General features: G+C 37.8%; 1 protein-coding gene across 1 annotated transcript in view; it reads right to left on the minus strand.

Annotated features, from left to right (window-relative positions):
• Positions 1 to 23413, minus strand: part of TAGAP (T cell activation RhoGTPase activating protein) — a 181082-nt gene that overhangs the window by 22546 nt on the left and 135123 nt on the right. Inside the window, exon 2 of the mRNA XM_072409007.1 lies at positions 1016 to 1135. Coding sequence (XP_072265108.1) covers positions 1016 to 1038 — 23 coding nt within the window. The 5' untranslated portion in view covers positions 1039 to 1135. The remainder of the gene's footprint in view (positions 1 to 1015; positions 1136 to 23413) is intronic.

The following is a 23413-nucleotide window of genomic DNA, read 5'->3' on the forward strand; positions in this document are numbered from 1 at the left end:
ACACACACAACACTATGATAGAAAGAAAGATCTGGCTACATAATGAAATCTGGTGAGTTGGCAAAGGAATATTTAAGTTTTAGAATTTGACTACTTTTAAGACAGGATAGTAGTAGGCTAGATAAAAACTCTTTGCAGAGACTCTTTGCCTACACACATGAACCAGTTGAATCTATGCTATGTCTTTGCAGGGCCATAGAGCAAATGTAGTAACTTCAAATGACAAGATACTTGAATTTAAAAGGAAAATGTATCTTTAGAAAACCATGCTGCAACTAGAAAGGATTCCTGTGTTCCTTGTGCTTGGAAGTGAGGAAGGCTATCTACAAATTTCAAGTCTAACTGAAAGCCACCTGGATGTATTGCAAAACAAAACTGATCATTAATTTTGTACATATCATTTAACATATATGTATGAATGAGTCCAGGACCCTTTAACAGCATTCTGTAGTCTGCAAACTTCATGTCAGGAGAACAAGAAAAGCCTGAGAAAGATTGCAGTAAATAGACAGTGTGAGAGAATAGCACAGAAGTGGGCTGTGAGTAACTCCCGGGATGAGTAAACAATTTAAATAGGACTATGTGTTCAGACAACATTTTTAGGTCCACATATGTGCAATTTGTTTACAAGTACCATTGAGCCTATTCACTTAGAGGTAAGTAGGCTGTTTGCCAGAAAAACAGACATACACAAACAGCATTTTCCAGCTTGCCCATTTGTAAAAGTACTGGTCAACTGAAAGGTCCTATAAATCAAATTTTTTTGTGTCAAATGCTTTCTTCATTGGTCAATCAAGCATTGCCATGATTGCTTTTGTATTTGAGGGAAACATGTTTTCATGTCCAGTTGTGACCCAGCAGTAAAATCTCTATGATGTTATGTAACTATTAGCATACAGAGGGACTAGGAAGCTGAAAAAACTCAAACAACTGGATTGTTTTTATAGAAAGAAAAAAACAAACACACACACACTTCTTAGATATTGATGTGCAACACAAAACATAAGATTCTTACTTTATCTTGGCAATTATAATCATATCACTGAATACAAAGAGGTATCTCTCTTTTGTCTTCAAATTCTGAGTTAACTGTACACATTCATGCAAAATCAGTTCTGAATCTTCATTGGATAAATCAGACAAAATAGCACTGCAAATTTGTACACAGAAACTCCTCAGTTTTAGTCTCAGAGGCTTCTCAACAAAATGGAAAATATGGGACTAATTTTAGCTGCAGCCAAAAAAATACAATGGATACAATGTGGTTGTGGCTTATCAGTAAGGTGCTAGTCATCGCACCAAATGCTCATTTTAAAAAAGCTTGGGGGGCTGAGCTCACCTGTCACTACTGAGAAAGCTGCACAATGCTAGGTGAGAAAGGGAAAAATAGGCCCTGGAGCTCAAGACAAAAGACTTTGAGCAGAGGGGCCTCATGACAGGGCAAGGTGGGAGGACTAATGGGGGATGGGGGTTGGTTGTTGGAAAGAGCGGGAAAATTGTAAGAGGAGATGGGGGAGGGTCAGCCAAGTGGGTAGATCTGGTGGTTAGGAGATAAAAAGGAGGGTCCTACAAGTGGGGTTAATCAGTTGCCAAGGGACTTTGGAGAACAATTGCTGCATTGTCTTGTGCACCTGAGCCGCCAAAATGGAGGACCTGGATTCTTTGCTGGGCCGCCTGCGGTTCATGGAGTGGCCTGGCTAGAGGCCCAAGTGACTTCAGCCATGGTGGGGGTTGGGGCTGTGGCGAGCCTGAGTCACCTCACCCCGGTGCACGCTAGGAGGTATAGGCCTCCTGAGCGTTTTAGCCCAAGTAGGACCCCGGGGGTCCAGCACCGCCCTAGAAGCCCCACTCTGGACCCCCCTACCAAGAGACACTCCAAGGCAACTGTAGGGGGTCATGAGGAATCCTCTGCCCAGATGGGCCCCCAAGAGGGACCGTGTTGCACAGGGGTTGCAAAGGGGAGTCAGGATGCCATGTATTTGCTGCTTGGTTTGAGGAATTTGTTGGCACATTTTGGTGCGGGGGATGCTGGGCCCCCTGTTGGTGTTCGGTCTGGGGTGGAAGGGTTGTGTCTGTCACCAAGTTATTGGGGTCAGAGGGTTTGGGCGGAGTGAGCATGGTCGAGCCAGGCTTCACTCAGACTACCAGGGGTAAGGCAGCAAGGCAGGTTGTGGATGGGGCCAAAGGAGAAGTATATGTGTGCGTGATTGGATCTGGCTGGGTGAGTATCTGGAAATTTTCTCGCCGGTGGAAAGATTTGCAGTGCGGGATTTGAGAGCTGCCGAAGTGAAGAAGCCTGGGAATGACAAGGGGGGCTGGGATTTGATCCCACTGACTTTCCAAAATTGGTTGCAGGCTTACGCAATTTTGGCGAGGTGGGAAGGCGCTTTTTTGCTACCTAGGTGCCATCAATGAAACGCATCAGGTATATGGGGGCGTGGCTTGGGTGCGCTACAACAGACAGTTTAGGCAGAGGAAGGGGATGCGACCTGGGATGCATTGGGACCACAAAGATATTACTTTGTGGATGCGCTTCATGATGTTGGCACGTTTAGGCACGCAGTCTTTTCTTGGTACTTCTGTAGAGTGGCGTATATTTCGTTTGATGTTGCTGTTTTTTTGGTTCGTAGCGCAGGGAGGGGTTGTTTGCTCGCGAAGGCGGATATTGAGTCGGCCTTTAGTTTGTTTCCGGTGCATCCGGACTGCTTTTGTTTCTTAGGTTGTGGATGTGTCTCCCAATAGGGTGCTCCATATCATGTGCTTTCTTTGAAACTTTTAGAACGTTTGTGAAGTGGGTGGTTAGGGAAGTGTCCGGTTTGTCTTCGAATATCTACTACTTGGTTGTTTTTTGTGTGTTGGTCCGCCGGGTTCGTTAATATATGATAATTTGTTAGGGTCCCTGGAATATGTGACGGAGCGTTTTGCTGTGCCTTTGACGGGGGCAAAACAGAGTGGCCTTTTACTGCATTAAGTTTTCTGGGAATTGTAATTGATTCACAGCAGATGGAATGCCGGTTTCCTAAAGACAAGTTGGGGGTGTTGAAGCCGGAGGTTCAGATGGCTTGTGGGTTGCGCAAGATTCAGTTGCGGGACTTACAATCGCTCTTAGGAAAACTGAATTTTGCATGTAGGATTATGCCCATAGGTAGGATTTTCTGCCGCTGACTTGCGGCAGCCACGGCTGGGGTACAGGCCCCTGGGCAGCATGTGTGGTTAACTAGAACCTTGGGGAAGATTTGGGGGTTTGGCAGATTACAATGGTCATTCTTTGTCGATGGGTGAGGCAGTGGATAATGGGTCGTTGGATTTGGTGACAGATGCAGCAGGGGCATTCAGGTAAGGGGCCTATTTTGGGGGGCGGTGGAGTGCTAAGCCTTGGTTGGAAAAGTGGCGTGAGAAGGGGCTTTTTACCAATCTGGTTTTGTTAGAAATTTTCCAATCATTGAGGCGCTGGCGCTGTGGGGTAGGTTGTCGGGGGATCGCAAGGTTTGTTTTTTATTGCTATAACATGGGGGTGGTGGAGGTCATTATTGACAACTTGGCCTCATCCACCCCATGGTTTGCCTTATGAGGTTTCTGTGTGCACTGGAACGTGAAAAGCATATGTGGGTACCTGGAGGGAATGGTTTGTGTTCTTGTAGAAAGAAGGGGATAGGGGCAAACCAAGTGGCGGTGAGGCGTTGGTTTTGTTGTTTTTGGTTATTATTTTCCAAAAGGGGGTGTCTGGTGGGGCCATGAGTAGAAAATAGTCGGCTTTGGCCTTTTTTATTTAAATTGAGTGGATGGAACTAAGAGCTTTGTAGTTTGTCAGGCATTAAAAGGCTACAGGAAGGGCACTGGGTGCCTTGATGTGCGGCGTCCGGTATCGGTGTCCATGTTGCAGGAGCTGGTGGGTCAGTTGGGTCCGGTGTGCTCTGACTCCTTTGAAGTGGTTTTGTTTTCAGCTATGTTTGTGGTTACCTTCTTCGCGGCATTACGCTTGGGGGAAGTGGTCAGTCCTAGCAAGTTCAGGTCTGGGAAGGAACAAGGTGGTGGTGTGGATTGGCAGATCAAAGATGGATCAATTGGGGAAAGGGGTGCTTTGGAGTTTTTCACAAGGATGGAGCCTATGTTTCACATTTCCAGTTTGGGGCTGTTTTCAGGAAGTGTGTGGTGGCGTCGGGAAGGAATGTGGGCGAGTACTCATTTACTCTCTTTTACGATTGGGCCGGCTATGGAAGCAGCTAGGTGGGGTTTGGGCACTGAATGCAGTGGAGCAGGGTCGTGCCTGAGGTTAACAGATCTGGCAGGCTGGACAGTCCTCCGAATGTGCTGGGGGGAATGATTTGGGTAATCGCCCTATCTGGAAATTAAACAGGACATAAAGTTTGATTTTTTGAGCTTGAGGTCTGCTTTTCCAGGCACTGTACTGCTGTGGTCCAAAATGGTGGCCAGGCTGACATGGCGGAACGCACATTCAGTCGACCCACTGAATAAAGCACGTCTCAAGGAAGTAGAAGTAGGACTTGGTGCGGAACGGTGGTGCTGTGGTTAGGCATTGGAAAAGAATCCTAGTTTGTTTCTGAGGAGTTATCGGGTACATTTAAATGCGGTGGGAACGGATTTGTGGGGTCTGAGTTTGCAGGAATGGCTGCAGAGTATTGAAGGTGTGGGGTTGCTTGCAAGAGTAATGTTTTACCTTTGCAGCAGGTGGCGTGGGGGGTAGGTCCATGAGACTTTAGAAGTATGGAAGTCTAGAAAGCTGGGGGGGGGGGATCATCAGAGTATAGAGTTCTTGGTAAGGATGAGCCCCACATAAGACACTAGGTTGTTGTGGGGGGCAAGGAGAGTGATGGTGATACCTGCAATTTGTCCCCGAGTCAGTGTGGTAGCGGCAGGGGGCCTGGTCGGGTAGCGGAGGTATCAGTTTAGGTGTTAAGGCAGGGAGTTGTTTCATGGACCCAATACTTGTATTTGTTCTTATTCTCTTTACACTTGAACTTATTCTCTATAATATGTTATGGTTGTATATAAACAGTTAATAAAGGTTAAAGTTTTTTGTTAATAAAAGGGCTGCTATGGCCAATTTATCCCCCAAGATGGCGTCAGTGTCTTATTTAGGGTTTGTAGGTTGTGAGTGTGGGGGTGAATTGGTGATGACAGGGGTAATACAGTCTTCCTCAGCTCTGCCCTGGTCATGAGCAGGGCCATAGTCCCAGAGTAAAAATTCTGAATAGGGTCTGGTTGAATGCACGTTCAAAAAAGCACTGTCTCCCAGCTCTAGTAGACTTTTGGTATTTTCTCGCAGGCCAAAAATATTTACAATATGTCCTGTGTTTTATACCCCTGGTCTACACACAATTTGCATAGAGACATTGGGCCCGATTTCTCAAACCTCTTCAAGACTGGAGAAGATAAGACTAATATGGGAGAATCTGGGTGATCTAGAAAACCTAGAATGGATCTAGTCCAGGATGCAAGATGTTTGCCAACTAATAGCAAATGATGTTGTTTATATTCATAATAGCAAATGATGTTGTTTATATTCATTCCAGGTTTGCTGGATCACCCAGGTTCTCCCATAATAAATCTACTCCATTCTTGGAGAGCATTATTAAATCAGGCCCAGTGTGTAAAAGGGACATGTTGGGGTGGTTTCTAATAATGCAAGTTTTCCAATGTTAAGGATTGGGCTTCTAAAAGGTTTGGTAATTAAGGCCACTTGGGTGTAGTCAACCACTTTATTGGTCAGAAAGGGCATTTATAGCAAAATATAATATATTAGTTACCTAGTTACCTTACCCCACAACAAATAATGCTTTTATATATGCTCCTTTCCATGTGTCACTTAATATCTCACTAGGATTATGATATGTTTTGTTTTTAATAAAATGGGTTGTGCAATACAAAACAAAAAACTGCTATTTGTTTTAGCATCTACTATTCAGATGACTTTCTTTCCATTGGTCCTAGTGGTAGCTTTTACAAATTATGCCCAAACTACAGGTAGTCCCCCGAGTTACATACAGGATATGGAATGAAGGTTTGTTGAATTTGTATGTAATTCAGAACAGGTACATTATTTTAATAAATGCAATTAGAACAGATGTTTGTCTAAACTTAATATTAGGCAGGGTGGTGTCAATTACTGTATAAATCCTCCACTGAGTTAATCACAAACAAAACAAAAAAAACTTTATGGAGCCTAGACATTCATCAACTTCTGGAGCAAGCTGTGCTTTTATAAAAAAAAGAAAACTGCAGAGCATGTCTTGGTCATTAAAGAGGCTGCAGAAAGAGCTCACCCCCCCAGTTTGTATCTAGTCCATATGTTGGATGTCCTTAACTCGGGGACCACTTGTAAATACATTTTGCTTGGTAGAGGTTTTACATGCCAGCGTTTAATGAAGACAGAAGGTGCAGCGTTTTACACTCATTCACAGGTATAGTTGACAAGCTGTAAACTATCTTTAGACAAGATGGCAAAACTTCCCATTACACCATCTCTGCTTGGCCTGCCAGAACTTGCATACAATGCTTGGGGAAAGAGTTTTCCTAAACTCGGTCTGTTGCTGGGGACATTGGACATTAGTAAACATTCTAATTCTGTCAGGATCTTAAAGTTCTATTCGGGAGGTAGGTTTATGAACAGATATTGCAGGCTCTTAAGGTTTTGAAAACACTTAGGTTAACTTGATATCCTGGACCTTGTTCTAGTGGTAAATGGCTGGGTTATAATTTGTGTCAGAAGACAAACAAAAATGGACAATAGGGGCCATTTTTGATGTAATTAGGCATAACTTTGTCTCTGGTTTCTACCTGGTTTTAATTAGCAGGATTTTATCTGAATTTCAATTATTAAAAGGCAAGGATATAGTATTTAAGATATCATTTTAAAGCTATATTCATTTATTATTCTGTGTCAGTGTTCCTTTTTATATAAATTAGGCAAGCTAATCCTGAATGGATTAATAATAATTTATTAGCAGTGTAAGAATGTTCATTAATTTATCTTGGAAACCACATGAGCAATCCAGCACATACAGCACCATGTTTAACAAGGTATTAAATCTTTAATACAAAAAAAAAGGAATTGGTTATTTTAATTGAAAACATTTTAACAACTTTATGTGCTGATTTTTTACATTGTGACTCTTCGGTATAAAATCCATTAAACCTGCAATAACGAAGACCTTTAAGTAGGTGGATAGGTCATGGGTGGTATGCATGTATCTATCTGTTCATAGTTCTCAGATGTCACCAAGGTATATCCTGTTAGAATTTATTAAAAACAATACATTTGCAGTGACTTTATTTTCTGTTTTCCCCTGACCACAAACACATGTCATTTTTTGTTTTTACCAACGCTTGATTGGTTGTCAAATAAAATTTAACACTTAAAGTGTAGGTGGTAGTTAAGTGTACTTTTCCCAGAGTGCATTAGGTGCCTATGCTCAAGTATAAATATTCTCCAGCACGCATTCTTGTTATGCAGAAAGCTTTATTAAACGGCTTCTGATATTTAGAGTCGAAAACATTTTTGTTACATGTATTTGCAAATATATGCAGAGTCACATTGTAGGACCAAAGTGTGGCTTCATAAATGTGCATGGTGCTGTATGCTGCCACATTTTTGGTTTACCACAGCACCATAACACACACAGTACATGAACATTGTAGTGCAGTGCAGCACTATACAGCGTTACCTTGTGGTGTTCGTGCTACATTGCACAGATGTGAACCTGGCCTAATAGTTATGGTTAATGAGCAAATGCAATTTGTTTTATCAATTTTATACGCTTTCCAGATCATCCAGAATTTGTTGACGGATGTATTTGACCTGCAGACAACTCACTTCTGATCTGCTTCAAGTGTGTAATCCTATTAACTCATAACATGAGAGAAGCAGGTCTGATGCAAACAAAAGCCCATCAACACTTATGTCGCATATACTTTTAAGTCTTTTAGAAGAACCATACGCTCTACTTAAAAAGCACAACTATACTCCAGACCCACTCACCAACTAAAAACTTTCAATATGTGTATCTGCACCAATCCAGTAGAGTAAAACTGGCAGTGGTTCCAATCAGTTAAAACTAGCAACATGAGTGTGGCAATGGAAACCATTCATAAAGAGGTTTCTGTGCTGATTAGCTTGAATAAATGTTGCAGAGGAGAAAACACTACTGTCAATGAAAAGCAGGGAGGAGTGAAAAAAGGCAAAGCATGGTGGACAGAATTTAACAGGGCTACCAACTTGGAAGCAAAAGTGTTTGAATGGAGTAAGGGGGGTGTAAGCAGCTTCGCTTGTATGTGTGAGGTTACCCAATGAAGTGGCTGCATAGATCTAAAAAATTTTGAATGCCTAGATTTATCCTTGAGGATCTCCCATGTGGTGACAGCATGACCATGCAGCATGGAATAAAGCTTAGTGAACCCATTGGAGGCCCACCAAAAGAAGCTTTCAGGGGAATCAAGCCTTGAGAAGATGAGATTATGAATCATTTTTAGGAAAGGGAGGTGAAGGGTGACCCCTGGAGTACTTCAGAGTATCCAAAACGTAAAGTGTTTGCTTGAGATAATGATTTCTGATGAAAGGGCAGGAACCAAAGTAAAGATGTGGCACTAAACTGCTAGCACAAATGAGTTTTTGGATAGTCTATAGAGGCACCGGTTTACTAGGAAAAATAGCAGCCAATGGTCATGTATATAACTCGGCCAGGAAAAAAAAAAAAAATGGATTTTTATGGAATATTAATTTTAGGCATGCTTTTATAAGTTAACTCACTATACTGGTATCAGAATTATATATGGTCAGCAGACAGATGTACTTTTTTGAACCACTCAAACACCACATATGTGTATATATATATGATTAAGAAACAAGTAAGATAATCAAGCCAACATGTTCTGTAATGAAATACACATTCATTAGTCACAAAATGCCACACATGGGAATGTATCAGTACTGACATAAGCATGAACAAGAACTGTAACTCTTTTGGTTTGTGATTAAATAGGCAGAGCTTTCCCCCCAATGAAAGACTCTTTTCACTTTCTGGCAACTCCAACATTCTCGGTTTCTGATCACTTTCTGTCCAGGTGGCAAAGGGTGACATTGACATAGCAACTATTACCCACTCTATGAAAATCTTCTAATACTTAGACATTTTAGGATCACTGGGATTCTGGGATGAAGGTTCTGAAAGATGTCAGTTGTTTTGGTACAAACAGTTTAATCCCATACATACGTGATGCATATGTGAAATATTAGGTATAATTCAAAACTAGTACTGAAGTAGGAGGATCAGTGCGGCATATTTAACATATTTGCATAGTAAACAGGTTAGATATCTCAGAGTGTTCATATACACTATACATGCATACAAACATTCTGTAGTGTCTGTCAGTGTTGCATAGTGTTAAAATGTGAGCCAGTAGAAAATAAATGTGTAATTACAATATTTAACAAACATAAGCGCCCTTTTTTTTTAATAAATTGGATGCTATAACAAGTATAAAAAGTATAGGGTGCATTCAGCTTCCACGGAGTTTGCATCCAAACAATTATAAGGAAATGCTGTTGACCTACTTTCGATTTACACCTAGCCTTATTCTGACCTCCATCTAAGTTGTTTTGATCTGTAGGACATATACAAATGCCAGTTTACGCAGGGCTCAATAGTTTTTCAGGTGTGGGCACAGTGAATTAAAATACCAATATAATACACCTATATTAAAAAAATCTAACAAACAAGGCAATGCATAACAGAAACTATTTAATCTATAGTTGATTAATATTAAATAAATAGTGAGGAGGTAAAACGATTTACATGAATATTATCTGCAAATTTTATAGCACCAACATAATATGTAGCGCTTTATAAAGTTCAAGTCTTGTCACTAGCTGTCTCTCAAATGGGCCCCCACAATCTAATGTCCCTACTATAGTGATATGTCATTAAAACAGTCTACGTTTTGGGGAGGAAGCCAAAATATCCAAACTGCATGTTTTTGGAATGTGGGAGAAACATGCAAACTCCATGCAGACAGTGTCCTGGCTGAGAATAAAAACCTGAAACTTAGCACTGCAAAGGCAAGAGTGCTAGCTACCGAGCCATTGTCATGTTTGTTATTCAAGTAGTTAATTTGCTTCTGAGCTGCTTTAAAAATGTTATCATTGTGCCAGTGGATTTTTCAAAAGCAAAAGAGGATAATCACTTAACAAGTGAGCACTAACCAACCAAAACCTGCATTATTACGCTGTCATATGTCCACATAGTCTACTATTGACCCCAGCAGGAAATGCAACACATAATAAACTGAATCATTTATGCAGTGATAATTTTCTTAATTTTTTTTTTCTTTCATGGCATGCCAACATAACCTTTGTAGTCACAATTTCAAAAATGAAATTTTTGCATTTGTACAACATTCGTTATAATAAAAGAATATAAATCTAGCATTGCTGGTAGTAGTTTTGGTAGTGGCTTTGGTGATGGGCTGGCAGAGGTGCTGCTAGGTAGACTGGTGGCTCCTTGCTGATTGGAGAAGACTGTCAATGGCCCTGCTTGTGGCCATGGTGGGAGGGATGCAGCTAGCTTTTCTTTTATCATAATTGCCACGTGTGGCCAATAAAAAAAAAAAAAAAAAAAAAAAGGATAATTGGTTAACTAATAAATATGATTTCTTGATTGTGGCCATCTCCCTTTTAGGACTGTGACACATTTTACTCTTTGGTCAATTACATAATAACAGTGGGCAACTATTGATGACAAGGTAAAATCATTGCATTACTGGTGGATCAGGAAAAATCCAACTGCTTCCAGAGACAGAAAAAGTCAAGGTTTGAATGTCTTAACATCTCTTTGAGGTCTCTTAATTCAGTTCAGAAACATCAGGAAAAAGCATTGGCAGGAGCTAATTTTAAGAGGATTTGGCTAACACATGCTTAAAAAGAGCTTTTTATTTGGGGGCAACAAGTTAATTTCCTTCCCCTGATGTGCCTACCGGAGCATGATGCTTTTCTCATCTTACAACCTCTGCCTTGTCACAAATGAAGTATGACAACAACTGAGTCATTCATTACCCGGTTAGAAACAAAAGAAAAGCCAAACCTAATAAAGCTTCGGCTCTCATTTCACACAACTTAGGGATTTTCTGTAATTACTCTGTAAAAGTTAATAACCATGAAAGGAGCATGCTGAGGAACTCTGTAAATCAAGCTTATTTATGGAGTCATTTTTTTGCAAATACATGCGTTTCATTCTGTTTCTACTTCTAGCATATAGAAACATCACAGCATGATATGTACAGATCTACATCTTAGTTCAAACAAAGCATAGGTTTAAAGTGACAATGTACAATGCAGCTAGCAATATTACAAGTGACTTATAGTATATTTCCTTACTACACAAGAGTAACTTGAGGCATACAATTCACAGACTGTTAGAGATGCTTATCAGGCCAGCGATATGGGGGATATCTATGGGGTGCGCCACCACAGTATCCCACATGGAATATTTTGACCAAAGAGGTCACTTGCAGAAGTAAGGAGAATAATGAAATAGCAGCATCACTTAATTCCCTTTAGCCATGCAGACTTAGATGTAATATCTCAGCATCCCCTGCACACACTGAGGCTGTGAACAGCTAAAGAGGATTTTAGAGGCAGATTCGTTTCAGAGTCAATCCTGCACTGCCATTGGCTGCTGGGACTTTATTAAAGCCTCTCTGCTCCCAGTCACGACTGTAATGTTCAGCTAGGCTGACTCAATCAGCGGTTCCTGATTTTTCCTGTTTCTGACCCTGTGTGTGCGCTGCCTGGACTGACCTTTTGCCTGTGACCCCAGACTATGCTTTTTCCTTGCCCTCGAATACCTTGTCTGGTGGTTCGATTACCCGTGAATGACCCGACTCTGTATTCTGGACTTGTCTCTGCAATATTTGTGAGCTCCTAGTCCTGTGTCAGACATCATCCCTTGTGCACAGGGGACCTGGGGGGGGACTAGCTTCCCAAGGCTGAGCAGGATCTCGTTATAAGCAAAGATTGCGGAATTAGGTTGGGGGGAGTGGTGGTCTGTTGCTGGACCAGGGCCTTACACAGGAACCTTTAGAAATATTGTCAATCTCTGAAGTGGTCACATTTGCATACAAAACTACACCAATTTTAAACTATTTCCTCATCATGACACAGATACATGTGACTTTCAAAATTGATGATTCATGCATCACATCAGTGTTTACTGTTCCAAAATGATTTGGATTGATAATCCACCCGAGTATGAAAATCCAACTGTGTCTTTTTTTTTTTCCCCAACTACAAAACATACAACCATCAAAGCCAAGCCACATGATGAATGACAAAAATATATAACTTAACATTCACTAACCCAGAAAACTGTCTGAACACAAAGTACACTGATTGTTATGGTAATTTTACGTTAACTGACCTTTATTTATCTGCAGACCCGTGAAAAAGAACAGCACAAAAACTCTATGGGCCTGATTTATTAAAGCTCTCCAAGGCTGGAGAGCTTTACACTTTCATCAGTGAACCCCTGGGTGATCCAGCAAACCTGGGATGGATTTCTTATCTGCATGATAGCAAATGTGTTCAAACCTGAACCAGATCCGTTCCAGGTCTTTTGGGCTGTAAAAAAAACATGTATCCTCTCCAGTCTTTGAGAGCTTTAATAAATCAGTTCCCGTGTTTAATCAAGGGAACAAGTTTATATAAAGGTTTTTTGTTTTTATTTTTACATTATTGGCTCTAGCAAAATCTAGTTTTACATGAATGGCCCCAGTAGAAACTAGTTTTCTTTTTGAAGTTATATCAACAAAAAGACATGCCTACTTAATAAATGCCTGCTATTCATATCAAATTAGTTTTACTGAACAGCAGGTCAAGGTTATTGATTAAGACAGAAAGTAAACCTCTAGGACAATGATTTCCTGAAACAGAAGGTGACTGGAGTCATGTATTCCAATCAATTCAGGAATTGGATTTGACCCACTTGCATCAAACACAAATAGTTTCGGTCACCATTGTCTTCAGAATTTCAATAAATTGTAATGTGGTCTATTCAAAACTGTTTTAATAAGATCCCTGGTAAAGTTCTAACCTCTATGTTTAGGAAAGGGTTTACAGTAGAATTTCTAAACTCTTGTGTCCCTAGTAGTCTACAAGGAAGCAGATACTTTAAAAAATGGATTAAAACGTAAACTTTGGTGCTACAGTAAGTATTCAAGAAAAACAAGATTAGAAATTTGACAAAAACTGACAGCAATATGCAGACAGCCAACGAGATTTTGTTATGCCAGACTAGACAGATTATGAATTTTGAAAATAATGGTATTATCTGTCAGTCATTGCTGCCATCCAATGTTTGTTATAGAATACTTTCCTGGATATTCTAAAAAAATGGGACGCATGAAGAGGATTTCCTCCCTATAATGTGCTCACTGGGATAAATGCTTTTTTTTTCTTTTTTTTTACAACCATATCACTAATATATATATATATATATATATATATATATATATTATATATTGTATTGTAAATTGTATTGTCTAAGTTCTCTAAAGTTCTTTTGAGCTGTATGTCAAGGCAACTGCCAGTGGTATAAAACATTAGGAAGGAGCATGATCTGAACAATTTTCTTAAAATGTATAAAAAGATCATGTTTCATGCCTCTCATTTTAGTACTTTGCATGTTTTTGGGGAATTTACAGTTGGGAAAACAAACTTTGTCCTTAAGACTATGTAAATGACATATGTCTATTACATTAGTCTGTGAGCTCCTTTAAAGGACAGTTAGTAATATGACCATGGACTTTGTAAATTGCTGCAGAATAGGTCAGCACTATACATAATACTGGCTAATAACAACCACCTTTTATATTATTGACAGTGTTGAGTCAGTTGGGATACTTCTGTGACAACTTTGCACAGTTAAAATGGATGATGCCCCTTGATGGATCCAAATTCTTAATTCATTTCACATTTTTTTTTTTTATTTGGTTTAAGTGTGGGCTCCCACAAGCCAAACCTTCTTTCCTTGGACAACAGGTTTTCCACAAGAATGTGATAGTATTTTGCCCCATTAATTTTCCCCTCCAGCACAAGTAGTGCTTGAGTCGCAGAGAAATATTCCCGCAACAGGATGCTACCGCCTCCATACTTTGCTGTAGGCATGGTGTTCTTTGGAAGGTGAGCTGTATTGGCTTTCCAGAAAATGTACCATTTGGTGCGGAGGTCAAAGAGTTTGACTTTGGTCTCTTAACATAACTTTTTCCATGTGGCCCTTTAAATCTTCAAAATTATATTATGGTAAAGATCTAATAAAAACCTAATGTGGCTTTTTCTTACAACCCTCCCATACAAGCCACATTTGTGAAATGGTTGTCAAAAAGCACACTTTGACCACTCTTTGCCAAAAATTCCTGTACAGTTGAAGTCAGAAGTTAACATACACAGAGAGAAGTCTTTAACTTTCTTAACTGTGCTCTCAAATGGCTTGAAACTTCTAGAAAATAATGTAAACCTTTTAGGCAATTAAATAGTATTTGAAAGCAAATGAGCCTAACTGGAGTCAACATGTGGATGTATATTATGCCTGACATAATGGGACAATCAAAAGAAAACAGCCAAGATGGTAAATATAAAAGTTTAGTGATTGGGGATAGATTTACTTACAAAATGTATACCAAGAAATAGTCAGTCTTGATTAATTAAACAAAATACTTAATAGGACAGATATTGCAATTTATAAAAGGAGTGAATCATGGTTTGGTAAAAGCAGCTTATTTTACCCTTAAAATCTCTCTTGTACAGAGTAAAAAATTTATCAAATAAGAAGCATTACACTAGGTAAGCATACATATACATTTTCTATTTTTGTTTTGGATACAAAGGATATACTTGACATGAGATTTAGTCAACTGATTGACAAGGAAGCCTTAATCAATGGATTGAAGCCACATTACTCCACCTATTCAGCAGCCTATTAAAAAAAGTAATAAAAAGTAATTTTTTTTTTTTAATAGTTTCAAAACTGATACCCAATAAACGTAACAGATCCATATATATATATATATATATATATATTTTTATTTAAATGCAGATTTGTCTTTTCCTACCAAAGTTTCATCTCCCTTGCTTTTCCTTTACAGAGTCTTAGTAGATGGAAGAGGAAAGAGGAAGAATTAAGATTTGCAGATATCCAACTAAATCTATGAATCCTATTATTCTTGCATTTAGGATATGTAAAGCCATGCGCAGAACTCCATCTGGTCTTGCCTAGCCCTGTGGAGTTCAGCAAACAATACATTTCTTAAATATATGTAAAGAAATAAGCAGATCGTTGTTCACAGTTTTCTCTCAGACCATTTAAATATATGCATCTCACAAGTTTTATACAAATTGAAAAGTCATGTAGTCTGACAAAGACCTATTCTATTACTTTTTTTTTTTTATAAATACTCATCTATTATCCCTTGTCCATCATACCTGCACACTTCATTATTTTAATAGACTGTCCCCATTATGACTACATCTTTAGCAATTATCTAACAGTGAAAATTTACGGGGTACATATCAATAATGACTGCTGTTGCTTTTAAAGTATCTTTAAAGCATGTCTAATGTCCCATCAACATTTGTAGCCACTAGCATGTTTTTCTTTCATATTATTGAATGTAATTAGCTCATGGAACATAGGTGAACATTGCAAATTCCATGCAGATATGAGTGTGTCCCACTGATTGGTAAATCAAGGAACCAAATCTGTAAAGCAAATATTAGCTACTGTTCTACCCATAGCAGCATTAAGAACCCAACTTTAATGGCCTAGAAGTCTTTAAAAAACATGCATCAGTACTACTGAAAAGAAGATATGCAACAAAATGGAATACAGTTACACATGTGGTGTAATAAAATAAAGACACTTATGTGTCACTCTAAATTATTTGTCATTTTGGTGCTCTCAAATCCACTCCTCCAGAAATCTTTATACCTCAGAAACATCTGGTTCAATATTGGCCTCATTTGTAGTTTGAGGATTGTACTGATTACAGGATAACTTGTTTCTCCCTTCTATTTACACAGTACAATTTGTTATTTGTAAGACATCAGACCTGTCAAATAATGCTATCAAAAGCTTGCTTTTTACGTTGTCCTAAAATAGATTTTATAGATCTACATTTGGGGAAAAGCTGCCCTTATTCACTTAACTATGATTTGTAATTATTGTAAACTCAAAATATAAACACTGAATTATTTTTGTAACGTTATTAAACCTATATTGTTGTTGAGCAAACTTGTTTTGTTCAGACAGCAATTAGAAATCTAAATTAGTTTTCTTTGATGCAATACAACATTTGAGCTGTTTTAATACAACAGTTTTTATTGCTGATATATTTTACATTTCATTTAAATGTAATAAATCACACAGCAGAAGGTTTGGAGTGGTACAGACCTACCTTTTGCAGTTTGCTTAACACACAAATAGAAAGTCCCAGTAAATTGTAGACTATAGCAACCTGTTTTTTTCTACAGGTAATGCAAGTTATTGTGATTATTATCTCAATGCACCACATTGAAAAAACAACATGTTGTGAATTGATTTTTTGTTAAAAAAAGGGTACATGAATATATATTTTTCAATTGTTTATCCACTGCTTCAACAAAAAGCACTTTATATAACTGCACATGGCTCTGACACCAAGAGTTTGCTACACACTTTACATGAAGACAAAGCACCCCCTTCTTTACCAATAATAAACCAATCAATAAAGATGCTTTTTTTTCTAATGAATGTTTGAGGGAGAATAACAAAAATATTGTTTTACGGTAAGGATAATAAACATGGAATGTTTATGCACTATAAATAAAAATCAATGCACTATAAATCAATATCAAAATATTGGCCTAATTTTTGCAAGTATCTGAAGGTATCTCTGCTTGCCAAAAATAATTATTACAATTGTTTTAGAAACTCTCATTTAAACTTTCAGGATTTTATATAGCTTTAGTTATTATATTAAAATAAAGTAAAAGTGGATTGAGTGAAAAATCTGCAATGAAAATTTAAGTTTAACCATCTGTACAATATTGGGTTAACAAAGTTGAAGATTCTAATAAGCCTGAGGAATTTAGAACCACCTGACTGAATTACTTCTACTTGAATGAAACTGTGGATGAGTGCAAATTGACTAAAATTCTGTCATGAGACTTCTGAAAAATAACAGACTTAGGTCAAAATAAGACACCGAAATAGAATGAAGGGGCATAATCACATGATTCCAATACCATCATCTTTTAAAAAGGTAATGACATGACAACACATTTTGCTGACAAGTTGACAGAATCCTCTACATTTTAGGTACAATAATTAAAAAGTACACATGTATAAATGGGCTTCTATAGACAAGATGTTATGATATTGGATACACCGTATTTAGCTTTATGAAGGTTTGCATCTAGAGCTTAATTATCCAAAGGCAATGTTAGACAGAAGCTTAGGCCTGGGGTAATATCCAGGGGGTCTAGGAGTTTAAACTTTTACACTCCTGCAGTAATTCTGGGAAACTGAGCAGAGCTGGATGTGTCTGATATCAGAGCGTTATTTCATGAGTAAAACACCTTATGGACATGTAATCATTCAGCAATTTTCATACATTTATTTTACTAGGTAAAATTCCAAAATTTTGATTAGAAACCTAAAAGTTTACCAAAAATATATAAATATACAAAAAAAAAAAAAAAAGAGTTTGCAAGTGGAATGCTGATCCAAAAATAGCCATGGGATGAAACACACTTTTATGTTAAACTTTTCATATACACAGTAATGTACAGTATTGGCAAAGGATCAGACAGGTCTATTTTTTGTGAGCTAGTAGTAGGGTATTTGTTTATGAACAGGTCTGCAGTTATACTACTTATACTTTATTAAGTTAGTTGTCTTGTACTTTCTTCTCCTACCCAAACTGGATAGCTTTAGAACACTACCAATATCTGATGTCATAGCCATAACAAGGCACATTAGTAGTAATAGAAAGAAATTTGTCCAAAAACACCCGCTAAGAGTCCAGTACATGTGCAGACTGTAATTTTGTGTTCTTTTGGCACAACAGACCCAACTTATTAGCGGTGGTTCCTCTGATCTCTTGCAATTCAAAGCTATTGCGTTCGTAAGCTCTATTCAGAATAGCAGTTCCTTTCTTACTTTGTATTGTGACTTTCCCAGCATCAGCCCTTTCTAGCAAGTCCTGCCTTTGCTCTATTCAGAGAAAATATTGGAGCTTCTGTTTCAAGGTCAGTCTTACCCCCATGAGCAGTATAGAAAAACTTCTTGCTTATTAGCCAACTACCATTTCTTCAACCCCTAATTTTATTTCACACAATTATTCAAATGCCTAGTAAAAGGTTCATAGGAATCTTAGTTTGCTATGTGGCTTGTAATGATCATTCTCCTTATGGTATATTAGAATCAAGAGAAATACTGCAGCCATTACTGATGCTTGACCTATATTTATGGCTAAATAGGCAATGCAATGTCTGCAGTCAGCCACCTGCAAGGGTACAACACACTATCAAATAATATTACAACAGACCTTAGATTAGGAAAATAATATTTTAAAGTTTGTAAAGTTTTAAAATTACTGGGGTATATTGTATAAATTTACTGTGACATTAATATTCCAATGTTCATATATACAGTATATGTTCCTATGTATTCATATATAAATGTATCTCCAATGTTTACTTACATGATGGTCTTAAATTTCTTCATGTGGAACATACACGTTCTATGGGAAAGAATCTTCAATTTTATCAAAACAAAGGGTGTGAGAAAATTTCTTAGAATGCAACCACAGCCTAAGTAACCTATGCCTTGCCTACAGCTGCAGAGTTGAACCCTTTATATCTGTGGGGAAGCTGTGATATCACTGCAGAGGTCCAGCATGCTCCCCTACCAAGATAGATCTGTAGCTCTGCAATTAGCAAAGCTCATGCTGACTGCAAATGTGTTAGACCTCAACAAAGAGCAAGACTCCTCCCTCTGCAGCTGCTGGCAGGGAACAGGTATTTCTACATAATAAACTGCAAAACACTGGGCACCATTTAATTTTGTGCCCCCGGAATGTATTTGTAATTGTTGCCAGATTTCAACCTAAAATATTAAATCTTGCTTTAAAATAGTGAATAGTTGTGCCAACACAGCTTCCAACAAGTAGCATAGCAACTGGAGAAATAGGTTCTGATTGCAACAGTCTTCTTGCTCTTAGGGAGCATACGTTTCCCATCTAATGATATCCTTAAAAGGATGTGTGGATAATTAATTTAAATTTGTAAACCACATTAAATTCTATACACCTGTATCCCCCCCCCCCCCCAAAGTATGAAATCATCACGAGCAGCAATTATATTTTTCTATATATATAAAAAGCAATATATATATATATTTTATAATTTCTTTAGCAATATTGTGCTAAAAAGTAGCATAAAAGCACCCCATGCACCCACTGACAAAATCATATCTTTTCTATAACCTTACCATTTTTAATTATCTACAATCACATAATATAATCCCAGTTTTCCCTCAACACCCTTGCAACCAACTTTATCTTGACACAAACAGACACACACCTTCCTCTTTCACAGAACTATGCACAAAACTGGAGATCAAATTATATTAAGCCCAGTGTATGAGTTATGGCATCCCTGGAATGGCATGTCTTATGGATCCCCAACTTGCATATTCATATTACATATCGTTATCCGATATTCAAATTTTGAAATACTGAGCTTATTACAAGGTTTACCAAGTTTCCAATGTGATAAATGCAAACCTGAAAGATTGTTAGTACTACAACAATAAATGCATCTCAGGGACAGAGGCTGTGTTCGTGCAGGACATTCCCCTTTGGAACTCATTGTTAATATTTTTTGCACTTCCAAGACCTACTACTGTACATTGAATGTTTGCAACAAAGATATAGATGGAAAACAAAAATGAAAAAACCAAGCTAAAGATTTATTTTCATACCATCAAAATATTTACAAGTTCTAAAATCATGCAATATATTTTCAGCATACTGTCATCAGTATTTGGAAATTCAACGTTTTAGGCAACTATGGTGTATAACCCTTTGAAAAGATTGCAGGGAGATCATGTTTAATTACTAGTACACCCATGGATGTAGGAAAGTACTAGGAGAGGATGCGGTTTTAGGTGCTATTGAATCACCATCAACCATGACATGTGAAGAAAAGAGAAGCCAGAGTTCGTAAAATGCATTCACAATGACCCGATGAAAAGGGCTCTAGCATTAGTAGTGGTATTACTGAAGCATGAGTAAAATAATCTGTATTTCTTCTAGTATGCTGCTCATTGTTAGACCTTTTCTCAGACCTTTAAATGTGGGGAAACAAATTAAAAGATCCAAGAAATCCCTAAAGATCAAGGTTGGGAAATAATTATTTAGTCTACATTTGAATGTTCGACGGTGCCATATCATTTTTAAAGTGGAATGTTCACAAAACCTATTCCTTTTTCTTATTTGAAGTAAGAAAACTCTAGTTAAATGGTTTGTTCTTAAAACTACATTTCAAAAATACCTTGTTTTTTACTTCAGTACTTCTATTATCAATGCTCATTTGCCTCAAAAGAGAAAATATTTCATATTGTATAACTGTACATTAAAAATGCAAAACTTAACAGACAGGAAATCAGCCAATTCTATAATTCAGATACAAGCTTTGACCTGAAAATGTAGATTTTTTTTAAAGAATTGGCTATATATAATCCAAAAAGTCTAATTTTTATTGACACCGAAGACAGTCATCCAAATTACATGGGATAACATTTCTCGAGTGTTGGATGCCTGTGTTCCTCACCATGGACTGAGGTTCGGTCCTTCCACCCTTACTGTACTGCTGTGTCCTGTAGTGACAGAAGGTCAGAGAATGGAACCGCAGCAGAACTTTACTTTTATCCTTTTACTCTTGCAGGCTTCTTTGTCTGCTGCCTGTGTAGCAAGTGCTGACATCAATCCCTACAACACTGGACAAGAAGCCCAATGTAAATGAGAACACTAAAGGGCCCACCCAAAACCCTGAGCATTGGTCCTTATACTTTCTTATAGATCTAAACAAAAATCTAATCTATACTGGGTAGACCCATTGTAAGGCTAGGGTTTTCTTTCTGTTTCTGGAGATTAACTTTAAAGGTAAAGGTTTGGTCAACATACAGTTAATCCATAAAGAAGTTAGGGAAAAGTTACCCTAGAGTTTTATAATTACCAGGGGAAAACAAACCTTTAAATTGTGTAATGTAATAAATTATAACAGTGCCCCACATAAATTCTGCATACTGTATGACTAGATATTTCCAGTACCAATAGGTTTCAACGGGTCTTTTGAGATTTGTTGAAACCTTTCTATAAAGTAATAATGTGCTGTACCTGTAATCTAAATCTTAGACATTTTTGGTATATAAAGCCTGTTTTCCTATGGTAAACTTTACATGCATGCTGGGACTAATAATAAATTATGAAATGGGCATTTAATTTTGTGTTTCATAACTGATCTGAACACATGCTCAGTGTCCAACAGCTTGACGCCTATTTTCGGAAATGACGATCCATATGCAGTGCACCAGACATACAAGCTACTGTATTTTTATTGGAGCCAAAAATTGACTCTCAGGCATGCTTTGCAGGGAGCCTCTAAGCTTACCCAATTAGGTCCACTGTGTGTCACAAATTACCCTCAAGGACTATAACACAACAACCAAGATTTAGTTCTGTGCCCTCCATGAAAAAAATCAACATATTACTATACATTAATAACAGAACTGGTGTTTCTCCATACATTAAGAGAAATAACAGGATTTGAGATATTCTACCAGCTTTGAATAGCAAGCTACATGTTTTTCTACAGGAATAAATATACTCTAACCCAGTCCCTTATATTGTGGGATTTCATTAAGACCTCTCCTGTTGCAGCCTAGAGGGGAACTCCATTGTTGACTGCAAAGCAAGATATGCAAAAATGTGGAATTACGCTAGTCCTCTATTCTGCATAACCAAGATATCTGTGTTTTGATGCCCAGATACCTTCAAACCTGGTTGCAATATTGTTGTGGGTAAAGATGGCTTTATTTGGTAATGCATATTTGTGCAACCAGTCTTACAGATCTATACATAGCAGATACAAGGCTTCTTATGGGGCATATAGTTCATCATTAGCACAATAGTACTAATAGCAGTTCAATTTCACTACAATATAGCACACAGGAACTAGGCCTCATTTTGGTGGTTTTCTTTGACTTTAGGAAAAAACCTTTACAGTTTAACCTCTAGTTTAGGGAGAATTAATTTTTCTTTTTAACCTTGTATTTTACACCTTATAAATTTGCATCCTTTGTGGTATGACCCAAGTAGAATTATACAAACACATTACTAAATGTGTTACTACCATATTAAACACAGCCCTTCTATCAACTGCAAGCCTTTTAAACATTTTTCACCAAACACATTGTAAAGAAAGATAAAATTAGAAAATTAAAATGTATTTTTTTTAAATGCATTTTGTTCTTGCAGAAAGAAATGCAAATATATCTAAACATTATATCATTAAATATAAAACACAAATGCCCAAAAAAAAAAGTTACTTGTAAGTTTTTTCACACAATATTAATCTACAACCAAAGCAATGTCAAACTGAATATCAAGGCAATAACTCTACAAATATTTTTAGTAGGGACATGGAAAACACACTGCAGTGCCAGTTGTGGGTGATTGGCATTTATTAAAATATCAAAGTTGGCTACAGTAATATAGTTGCCAGTTGCTTTTGCTACAGATCAGACACAGAATTCACTTTAAGTGTAAAAGAATCACCAGATATCTCAACAGACACAAGTCTGAGAAGGACAAGCAGCTAAAAAAAAGCAGAGAAATGCATTGTGTAGCACAATAGTGTTGTGTGCTACATAGAAATAACAGAAACTAACTGAACTCACAGTGTTTTTGTTGTGTAAAATTCCATCATAGCTTCCTCTGCGTGCCTTGTTCCTTGGGTGTGGAGAGGACATGGCAATAATGATCCAAGTGAGGGGAAAAGAGCTTACTTTACAAACACATGCCTAAGCAGACTGAACAGCTGAGCTCTAGACTAACCATGACATTCATATATACACAGAAAGGAGGAGCTCCTTTCAGGACTGACAACCAGTACAAATTGTTTTAGCTGAGAGATGTGTGATGCATCACAACATCACAACATCATTAAAAGATAATACTAATACAAAACTTCCTGTCTTATAAGGACTTAGTGTATTAATTATATATATTAGAATTTAAAAGGGTATAATGACAGTCCAAATGTATAAAATTGTTTATATATTATTTTTGTGTATAAAAAAAT

This window comes from Pyxicephalus adspersus, chromosome 4 (genome assembly GCF_032062135.1).
Source record: "Pyxicephalus adspersus chromosome 4, UCB_Pads_2.0, whole genome shotgun sequence".
NCBI classification, from domain to species: domain Eukaryota; kingdom Metazoa; phylum Chordata; class Amphibia; order Anura; family Pyxicephalidae; genus Pyxicephalus; species Pyxicephalus adspersus.